Source organism: Poecilia reticulata, chromosome 20, assembly GCF_904066995.2.
Source record: "Poecilia reticulata chromosome 20, P_reticulata-male-v2, whole genome shotgun sequence".
In the NCBI taxonomy this organism is placed as follows: domain Eukaryota; kingdom Metazoa; phylum Chordata; class Actinopteri; order Cyprinodontiformes; family Poeciliidae; genus Poecilia; species Poecilia reticulata.
The window spans coordinates 4,129,628-4,140,630 of NC_088849.1; the positions used below are offsets into that span (position 1 = coordinate 4,129,628).

The 11,003-nt window shown below is 38.9% G+C and overlaps 1 protein-coding gene across 1 annotated transcript; it reads right to left on the reverse strand.

Annotated features, from left to right (window-relative positions):
- Positions 1–29: 29 nt before the first annotated feature.
- LOC103482369 (serine/threonine-protein kinase pim-2-like) lies at positions 30–10,619 on the reverse strand. The gene is made up of 9 exons (XM_008438494.3): positions 8,798–10,619; positions 7,447–7,689; positions 6,493–6,600; positions 6,271–6,365; positions 5,484–5,531; positions 5,181–5,390; positions 2,641–2,818; positions 2,370–2,540; positions 30–2,262 (listed from the first exon to the last, which is right to left on the reverse strand). Exons 1-9 carry the CDS (start codon positions 8,850–8,852, stop codon positions 2,171–2,173), a joined length of 1,200 nt encoding a protein of 399 aa, XP_008436716.1. The 5' UTR covers positions 8,853–10,619; the 3' UTR covers positions 30–2,170.
- Positions 10,620–11,003: the final 384 nt, after the last annotated feature.

Here is an 11,003-nt window from a genome sequence, read left to right on the forward strand (position 1 = left end):
ACACAAAAAAGTATACAATAACACCAATAACACATAACAATAAGTTTATTCTACGTTAATTTTCTCTGCCAGTTCACAGCTTCCAACAGGTCGTGAAACCATGTCACTAGTGGAGTAAAGTAAGCTGTTGGGGCGGCTGCTTCACTGGGGCAAGATTGTATGCACATCCTTTCCTTGACGTAGATACAAATCTCGTCTTCAGTCTCTAATTCTTTAAAATTTTCTTCTGCTCAAAATGCTCTCTGGTAGTTCTTCCACCAGACATCATTCAAACCAGATGAATTAGCAAACATGTTCATAATTCTCAGGTTCTCTCACTGAATCAAGATAATTGAATCGCTCTTAGTGAGACCCCCTCCTCTGAAGCCAGTTTGCCATGGAAGACCCCAACAACAGTCAAAGCTCCAAACAACTTAAACCTCAGGATCATAGGGGTACTCAAACCCCTCCACCACATTAAGGTGGCGATTCTGCGAAGGGGAGGAAACCAGCAGATTGCATCAAAACTTTATATCAATGCAATCCCCCAACCTGAGCAAGCACGGGGCGACAGTGGAGAGGAAACACTCCCCTTTGAAAGGAAGAGGCCTCTAGCAGAACCAGGCTCAGGATGGGCGGACGTCTGCCTCAACCGGCTGGGGTTGGAGAGGACAGGAAAGTGGACAAGACAAACATACACACACTCGCACACACATCTGGGTTAGGGAAGATCTGGAAAAAACACAGAGAAAACAACTTTGATTAGGGAGATGAACTATGGACACATTAGAAACAAAACAAATTACATTTTTACATTATAAATTTTTGTATTAGTACAAATTTACATACACATTTATAGACAGAGACACAAGAAAATATATACATCCATGTAAAAACTCAAACTTGCTTAATATACTAATATATACATAAAAAAATATGTATGTGTTTATCCATGTGTGAATGTGTCTGCTTGCATTGTGAACGGAGGTCAAGGTCTGGTGGTAAGAATTCCTAATGAACCTAATCAGATGTCTCTAGGACTGTGGGAGTAAACCTCAGTACCCAGGGAAAAACTGAACTAACTTCACCTAACCTAGCATGGATGCTTTTAGGAAGTAGAAAATAAACCGGAGCACCCGGAGAAAACCGACAAATCTCCAATAAACTGTATAGCTGTTGTCTTGTCTAGAGGAGAAAACTGGAGCATCCAAAGAAAAACAAACAACAAAAAACAATAATTCTAAAATGGATGTTTTCTAGAGTAGGGGACAGAACTGAAGGACCCAGAGAATACCCACAAATATTGATGTTTTTCATAAAGTGCCTCAAGATGACCTTTGTTTTGAATTGGCACTATGTAAAATAACTAATTGAACTGAATCTTTATCTATTTCATCCATTTTCTTCCGCTTATCTGTGGTCAGGTCATGGGGGTAGCAGTCTAAGTAAGAAGGTCCAGACTTCAATCTCCTCTCCCCCCTTGAGCTCGCTCCTCTGGAGGAATCCCAGAGGAGCGTTCCCAGGACATCCGCAAACCATAGACCCTCAAGCACATCCTTGGTCTTCTCCTGGGCCTCCTCCCAATGGAAGGTGCCTGGAACACCTCACCAGGAGGCATCCAGCGCACATGCTGACTAAATGCCCAAGCCACCTCAACTGGCTCCTCTCAACATGGAAAGGCAGCAGCTCAACTCTGAGTCCATTCTGGATGACTGAGCTTCAATCTCTAAGGGAGAACCCAGACACCCTGCGAAGGAAACTCATTTTGGCCGCTTGTATACACCTCTCAACCTAACACCAGTTCAGGATCCTTCCCCACTAGAGAAGTGACATTCCATGACTTTAGAGCCAGTTTCTATAGCTGAGAATCAGACCGTCGAGGTCCCCCACCTTCAGCCACCACCTACACTGCATTGCACCCGACCGTTTTGAATCTTTAATGAACCTAAAATGGATGTTGTTTTGAGTAGCAGAGGAACTGCAGCATCCAAAGAAAATTAATTGCCAAATTAACCGACTTGTGTCATTTAACCCTAACCCCAATCCTTTATAGTTTAATAGTGCCCTACAGCTCAGCCTAAACTAGATTAAACTACTAACAAAAAAAGTTAAGGTTGCAATGGTGTGTGTGTGCGGGCATGCGTGCGTGTGTGTGTGTGTGTGTGCGTGTGCATGTGCATGTGTGTATAGTCTACGAAAGCCACGGGTGACACAGCAGCTCCTCCAAGGTGGGACGGTCCTCGGGGTCACCTATCAGACACTTTGACAGAAAATCCATGCAGTCTGGAAGGTTAGAGGTTAAACGGCAACAATGAACAGAGCCAAAGGAACAAAACAGAACGACAAAGAACATATGTACTGTAAGATATATGGACAAGTGTTTGTCTTACCGTCAGAAAGCCAATGCCAGATTGTCAAGTTGTTTGAGATGTAGGTGTTAATGTTGAACCGCGTCATGTGGAGCATCTCAAACAGAACAACCCCCAGCTGCCACACTGTTGTAGGTCCAGCCCTGTAGGTACTGTTAACCATCCAGTCCAGTGGGATGTGACCAGGAGTACCTTGAAGATGTGCAAGAGTAAGACCATAAATATAAAAACGAGTTTTTTTAAAACAGCATTAATAAATGAGAATGGAGTGAGTTCTACGGTTCAGTCATACCACAGAGTATTTCATGTTGTTTCCCGTCATCAAAGCAGCTTAAGCCGAAATCTATGAGATAGATTTGTTTGTCTTCTGTGCTGCTGTCAATCAGGACATTGTCCACTTTTAGGTCTCTGTGGAAGATGTTTGCATTCTGAAGGTAAACAGCAGCTTCCACCAGCTGTTTTATTATGACCTAAGGTGCGAAGATAATGTGACATTTCACAGTGCTTTATTCACATCATAAAAACACAAAAACGCAAAGTCATGCAACATAGAATCAACTATTGAAACATTACATTAAGTCAAGTGGCATAGTTCAATTCTTAATTGATTATGCGTCAAAGGCAACTCAAAAACAGGTGGGTTTTTATTCTAAATTTAAAGGCACTTAGTGTTTCAGCAGTTTTGTGGAAGTTCTGGACCTCTCTTACATTGAATTAGTGAGGTACCCCAAGATTGAGCTTTGGGGTACACCACATATGACTTCTGTCCGCTTCGATGAGAAGTTTCCTATTGAAACATAGAAATCTCTGATCTCTATGTAAGATTCAAACCAGTTGAGTACTGGACCAGAGAGTCTGGCCCAACTCTCTAGTCGTTTTAGTAATATGTCATGATCAAAGTGTCAAAAACTGCACTGAGATGTGACCAGATATCAGTGCACTTCTTCCACAATCCATGTTTATATGGACGTTATTGAACACTTTGACTAGGCCAGTATAAGTGCTGTGGTGGGCTCGGAAACCAGACTCAAACACATCAAAGCGGTTTGTTATCAATAGGAAACTATTCAATTGTTTACAAACAGCTTTTTCATTAACTTTGTTGATGAACAAGAGGTTGGAGATCAGCCTGTAATTTTGCAGTAGTGATTTGTCCAATTGTTTTATCATGGTTTGATTAACTGCTATTTTTAACCCTTGTGTGTGTGAGGACTCAGGCAAACGTAGAGAACTGTGGCAAATGATACAAGTTTTACGTGTGTGGGGTCGGTTGACCCCATTTGACACAAGGGTTAAAGCCTGGGGAAAACTCCTGATGGAAGCGATGAGTAGGCCTGTCACGATAACAAATATTGATGGACGATTAATTGTCTAAAAAATTATTGCGATAAATGATTATTTAATTTAATTATTTTGCATACTGATTTAATACTGATTTGACACTGATTTAATGGAAATGACTAATAATCCATGCGATTTCCTGTCATAGACAGATACATTTTATTTCCATAAAAACACATAACACTGGAACTGATAAACTAAACAAACAAAACAACCGAAAACAAAAATGAAATGGATTCTCAGTCTCCATTAACAAGAAACGTACTTGTATAAAAACTAAACATAAAGCCAAAGTGGAAATAAATACTGCATTTAACCAAAAAAGTGCAGATTATGAAGTCTATATACTATATTGCTCTTCAGAAATCACTAGATTTAAATAGAGAAGACGGGCACATCCGACTACCTAATGCAGTAATTCACACCACACGATTTTGCCCCTAATTTCCCCTTATGACAATCTTAGATCCGATCTAAGATTGTCGCTGGTGATTTCGTAACCGATTATCCTGCAGTGTGGGGTGGGTTACTGTAGATCGTCGTGGCCGCTCCGATCTAAATCTGGCGGTTTCCCCGACTGGGAGCTTAACGCTGAATGTGACAGGTAGCCAATCAGAAAGCGCGGATTCTCCTCAGTGGTTTCTGAGGGGAAATAACGAGGGGAATCCTAAACAGCTGACACGGCGCAACATGAAGTCCAGTGGACATTGGAGATGATATGTGGAAACAACATTAATGTTTATTCAACATTTCGTGCAAAGAATATAGAAATTACAAGGAGAGGAGTTGGAGCCAAATTGCTACCGCAGTTGATGAACCTGGTAAGTTTTCAACTGTTCTTCGTTAACGTGACATAAATAGGTTATGATGATTTTCATCAGTCAGGACTTTACGCTGACTCTAGCCACATGCATCACAGGTAGATTCTAGTAAAGCATTGATTAATGCCTGATTTTTAAATTAGTTAACTGGACTTGTAGCCATTATTTTGTGCCCATGTGGCTGGACACCACACAGCATGATGAACCTGATCTAACCGTTATACCTAACATTTCTGTTGGCTAATGTCGGCCCATTTCCAAAACTCAGGTTTTGGAAGGTAATTTGTGTGGTGTGCGCTGGACATTACACTAAGAAAATGAGGTGGAGAGCACCGGAGGTGAGCCTTTTTTCATTCAGTGTCATCAACAGAAAAAAAAAATGGCAGGAAGAGACGATAAAGACGATAATTAAAATTAGGTCGATAGGTTTAATTTATCGTGTGATTAATTGATTTATCGTTTATCGCGACAGGCCTAGCGATGAGTTTACTATTTAAATCAAATTATTTTTACTGAGACACATTTCTTTTAAAGAAATGTGTAGATAGGATATGAGGACAGCAGGAACTTGAGCTTAACTGATTCATAATTTCTTCTAGAGTTTTATAATTTAGTTGAAATTGGGTCATTTTTCCTGCATTTTTACTATGTTTGGGTATAGCACTGGTACCTTGGCCTCACTCTCTTCTATGAAATTTCCACGCTCATTAAGATAGAGCAAGAGGTCCTCTGCGAACATGGGCCTCTCCATGACTAAAATCAGCTCCTGATCCAGATCATACCAGTCCAACAGGGACAAGATGGCTGAATGCGGCACTGTTTCACTTGCAAGTTTTAACATGATGACCAACTCCATGGCCAGCTCGCTGCCGTTCTCATCCTGAAACATCCAAACAAACAGGAGAAACCCACAATGCATCTGGAATCCACTAAAAAAAAAAAAAAAATGTGCTATATTCTGCTGCTCACTTACCTTATGTTTGATGACTACTTTGTCTTTTGGTATGTGTTTGATAGCCACCTATAAGATAGCAACAATACTTTGGTTAGCATGTTAGGAAGGTAATTTTCCAACTGTGTATATATATATATATATATATATATATATATATATATATATATATATATATATATATATATATATAATCAATTAATCACACGATAAATTAAACCTATCGACCTAATTTTAATTATCGTCTTTATCGTCTCTTCCTGCCGTTTTTTTTTTTTTTCTGTTGATGACACTGAATGAAAAAAGGCTCACCTCCGGTGCTCTCCACCTCATTTTCTTAGTATCAGTCAAACTTTCCCTACCGGAAGTCAGTAGGAGTCAGATTTTGTTGAGAAGAGTTAAAATCCTCAGATTGTTGGAAGACTAACAGATAGTCAGATTGAATCTCTCTTTTAGTTGATTTTAGCTCAAAACAATTCAAACTGAAACATTTTCTGAGTGTTTATGAAAAAGCTCAAAACATGTTTCTGAGCGTTTTCAAGTTTAACAGTTGATTGTAAAATGTTCTGCTTAATTTCCGACCAACATCTTCAACGTACAGTCTGATACAGACATCGTAAAGCTGAGAACACTGCCACAAACTCTGTCTGAGGCTTGTACAACGTCTGGCACCGCCTACTGATTACTACATGTAAGAGAACTACATCTGATTTTAACTTTGTATGTAGATAATAAAAAAATCTAAAAATTACTGTGTGGCTTTCTAAATTTAATTCTGTGTGTTTGTGTCAGAGATGGTAATACTTACAGGTAATTTACCCTCTATCCGATATCCAGCAAAGACAGACCCGAAGCCTCCGTCTCCCAACAGATGCAGCTCAACGTATTTCTGCAGTAATGCAGCTAACCACATGAAGACATTTGAAATTCAAAAAGCATCAGAATTGAAGCTTGGATCTAATGATCACATCTTATTTCTATCCCATAATAAATGGTTATGCTACAAATCTATTACTACATAAACTCCAACCTCTTTGGGAATCCTCTCGTTCTTCTTCCATCACCATCTTCATCCTCCTCCTGGTTGGTGGTTCCTCCAAGTCCTCCATCTTCCTTTTCGGATTCCTCTTTCTGATCCCTGTAATGTCAAACATGTTATGTTTGATATACGAGTTTCTCAGACCTGTACATTTTCAGTGTGTTTCCTATCCCAGAAAAACCTGATGTATATAACCAAATGTGTACAGTTTACAAATGAACCAACATGGATCAGTAATTTCTCCTAAAACAGACCTTCAATTAAAGCTATGCTATGCAATTTTTGGCCCATTTTGAGAAGATTGTCCATCCTTTGGAGAATTTTTGGGACCGGGTCTTGTTTCAGTTACACAAGGTAACGGAGTAAAGTTTGAGACCCATGGTTCGAAAGTCTCTGTATACTATGTGGCTGTCAAATGGTTTGACTCCCGGCTCGTCTCTTTTGTTGTAATCAGAAGATTCAACAAGTAATCCACATCAAAAATGAAATATTCTGATAAGTATTTCATAGTTCAGGCTTTACAGGGTTAAATCTCAAGTCCTCTTCTGTAAAGTACCAGATTTAGCTGGCACTTTAGCAGTGGGAATAACCCATAGAAACAACATGAATATATTATCATTCAGTTGCCTTAAGAAAAAAACATCCTGATGCAAAGATTCGATTTAGTGGCTTATAAATATTTTTACAGAGTATTTTCTGTCCCTAATTTCAGTGGAATTTATAGGAATTTAAGTGATGCAACCTTGTGATAACACATAAAATACAAATGTCATTTGGTAGTGTAATGTAAAAATGTGAGATTTATGAATACTTTTGCAAAGTATTTTTTCTTCTTTGTGCTGTTTCCCTCCCTTTAACTTTAATATGCTATTGTTAAGCAGCAGCTTAATAATCATGCTGAGGTTCTGAGTGCAAACTGACAATAGTTTCACCAAAGCAGCCAACCTGCACTGACGTCCGTTGAGCAGCAAGACTCTTTGTTCTGGTCCTGCTCCAGTTCCATTTTCTTCCTCTTGGCCTTCGGTGAAGGTTCCTCTGCTTCTTCTTTCATTTTTCTCTCCACCATGCTCCTCGTCCTCATCTGTTCCTGGCAGCTTGAAGACGATCCGGCCATGTCAGAGACCCTCCGCCTTTTTCTGGGGGTCTCAATTTCAGATATTTTCCTTTTCTTTGGCCTGCTGCTGTTCTCTAAAGCGACATATAGGGAAAATTGTATTATTATTTTTTGCAATTTATCAAATATTAAGTATTTCTAGATAGGAGTGGGCACTTATATCATTTATAGTGACATATTTCTTATAATAAGAATTCCGATTTTTCACTGTCATGATAAATTTTAATTAATGTTTAATTCTGTGTGCAGTTTAGCATTAAAAAGCACACGTCTTTATGCGACTGGTGCCCTAAAGAAGCGCAATACAAGTGGGATGGTTTTTAAAGAGCAGTGTTTTTGGGTCTATAATTGCTGTGACACATTGGCTGTGTTCATATTACATAAGTGCAGAAAACTCTAAATTTCACACTTGTGGTATTTACGTTGAATAGGAAACACAAATCATGTGTGAATAAGTTTAATACAAAAGTCATAAAAAAACATGCAGTGCCATTATCCTAAAACTACTTCCTGCCACCGTCTTATTTGTAGTTTGCGCCAGTGGCAACATCCTGCCACTGGCGCAGGATGTTGCCAGTGGCAGGATGTTGCCAATGGCAACATCCTGCCACATGACTTGCATCACACGAGTCATGTGACTCGTGTGATGCAAAAAAAGTGTTTCTATTGTAGTGTTGCAAAATAAATGACATGGGAGTTTTTTCTAAACTGATGTGTTTCCATGAAGCAAATGTACTTTCAAAATGTCAAATTGCACAATTATATGGTCAATGGAGACATTGCTAATGTCACAGTCATACAGTTACCTAAAAAGTAAGAAAATACATATTATTGCCACTTTTATCGTTATTGCAATAGTACAGCACAATGTTGTGTTAAAACAATAAGTCCACATCACCCTCCCCTATTTCTACATCACCTCAGAGGCTGATATCTGATCATAGACTTTATTACACAAACTGTTCAACTTTTAACCCATGTTCATCAAAACACATGCTTCTGGGTGAAACTATCACAGATCTCAAAGTTCCCAACAACAGACAAGTCAGTAACAGAAATTCTTAATGATAAAAACTCTAAATCTCTAAATTATACTAATCAGTACCTAAAATGAACAAACTTTTAAATCTATACTCATCTTTATCAAGATATGCGCCATATGTTGATAATGAACTCTTTTACCTTGTTGTCTTATGAGGGCTGGCATTTTTTCATTCCTTTTAGGTTCTTTGAACATCTTTTTTTAGATTTCAGCATCGATTACTTCACCTACAAGTGTTGGCAGTTTTATCTCTTGTAGTTTTGTCTCACTCTGTCAGAGATTTCTGACAAACTGAACTCAAATAGAATGTTGGGTTCACAACAACCAGTGACATCAAAAATAACATTCCAAAATGTGGTCATAAATGTCAGAATGGAGGTGATGTTGCTTAGCAGCCCTCTGACTTAGGTCTAACCTGCAGAACACAGAAAAATCCCCACAATCAAACTTTTTTAGAGCAATGAATCCCTACAGAGCCCTCTGGGGGACATAGGGATTTCTTTTTCTTTTGTGTCCCCTCGCAAAACTTTTGCGTTCCCTCGCAATACTGTACTGATCAGTTCTTGCAGCATAATTGAATACTGTAAGCCTTTCTTACAGTGGCCGCCGTACTTTCTGCTCTAATATAAGGTTATGTAAGGTTTTTCCATATTAATGTCTCGTTGTGAAATATCTGAAGTTTTCTATGTTTTTCTTTAGGGTAGAAATACACCTCAAACCTATGATATAAACAGAAACTTCCCATTAGTAGGAAAGAAATAAAAATACATCTAAACTATTTGGACTATTTCTAAGTTATTATCGCAGGGTAATGAGTCATCTGGCAGTTTTGATTGTGTCTCTATTGTGCTGGTAGTCTGAAGGGTTAAAGGGCCGTTTTCATGTGCAGTTCCATCTCAACCTTACAGACATAAACATGTAGTGAATAAATCGAGTTTCAATCTGTTTTTTTTTGCAGCAGAATTAATAATAACATTTTCAATCTGAAAGAGTCATATGAAAGCAATAAGTAATTATTGATAATGCAAGATTATTTATTTTTCCTTTTCAATTAGTATGGTTACATACAAGATCAGTTCTTTACTAAAGATGATCCATAGCTAAGGAATTGTGCTGTGCCTTTAAGAGGAGCTCTTTCTTTCTTCTTCGTGGGTTTTTTTTAGGAGGGCCCGAGGCGGGTTCTGTTCTGTTAACGTACGAGAGGGTCCAAAAAGTTTCCAGAATTACGCTGCTGCACGCGCAGTTTTCGTAGTACACGATTCTGCCGCTAGTTATTTGTTCCACCACGCCTTCTCAATCAGTGTGCCAAGCGGCGTTGGTGTGGAAGGTTTCATCTACCCGCAGTGAATTTTCTTGTAAGAGCTGTTTTGTCCAGCCGTCGTTTTTCTTCATGGAGAAGTTTTATGAGCAGCGCGCGGCTGTAGCTTTGCTTCCTGCTCGGGGAAAAAAAGCATCGGAAACCGTTCAAATGTTGAAGACCGCTTACAAGGATGACGTTATGTGTCAAGCTCAAGTTTACTCGTGGTTCACCCGCTTTAAAAATGGTGAAATGTCAATTGATGATCAACGGCTTTTATTCGGCTTCACAGCGCGGCTGTGAAGTTTTGCTTCCTGCTTCTCGTAAGGTTGAATAAAAGTCTGGACAGCTACGCTATTCCCTCTCAGTATTCATTTTGTTGCTATCCATCTTCCTAGCTGGGTGGTAGTTACTATGTTTATTTGATTAACTGTGACTTGGTTACAGTGAATACTTGGGACACTGTACTTTTTACTTTTAGTAATAGTAGTAGTAATAGTAATTATGAACTATTGCTACTTATAATTGGGTAGATTGATTTTTCATAAAGAAATAGACTTCAGTGATTCTTAGACGTCTGCAACATGAGTTGGTACTTTACATGAAGTACAATGACACTTCATGCCTGCAATTTTCGTTTTTTAAGATCCTCGGAGTTCTTTGCCTTGAGGTGCCATGTTGAAACTTTCAGTGACAAGTATGAGACGGTGTGAGAGCTGTACTAGAAAACTGAACACACACCGGCTCCCTATGCACACCTTTGACCTAGTAACACTAACTAGTCACATGACATTTTGGAGGGAAAATGACAAGCAGTGCTCAATTCGGACATTAGTCTCTTAGGGGTGTACTCACATTTGTTGCTGGTTGTTTAGAAATTAATGTCTGTATATTGACTTATTTTGAGGGAAGAATAAATTTCCAGTTATATAAGCTGCACAAAGACTACTTTTCATTGTGTCAAAGTGTCATTTTGTCAGTGTTGTCCCATGAAAAGATATGTATCTGCAGAAATGTGAGGGGTGTACTCACTTGTGAAACATTGAATA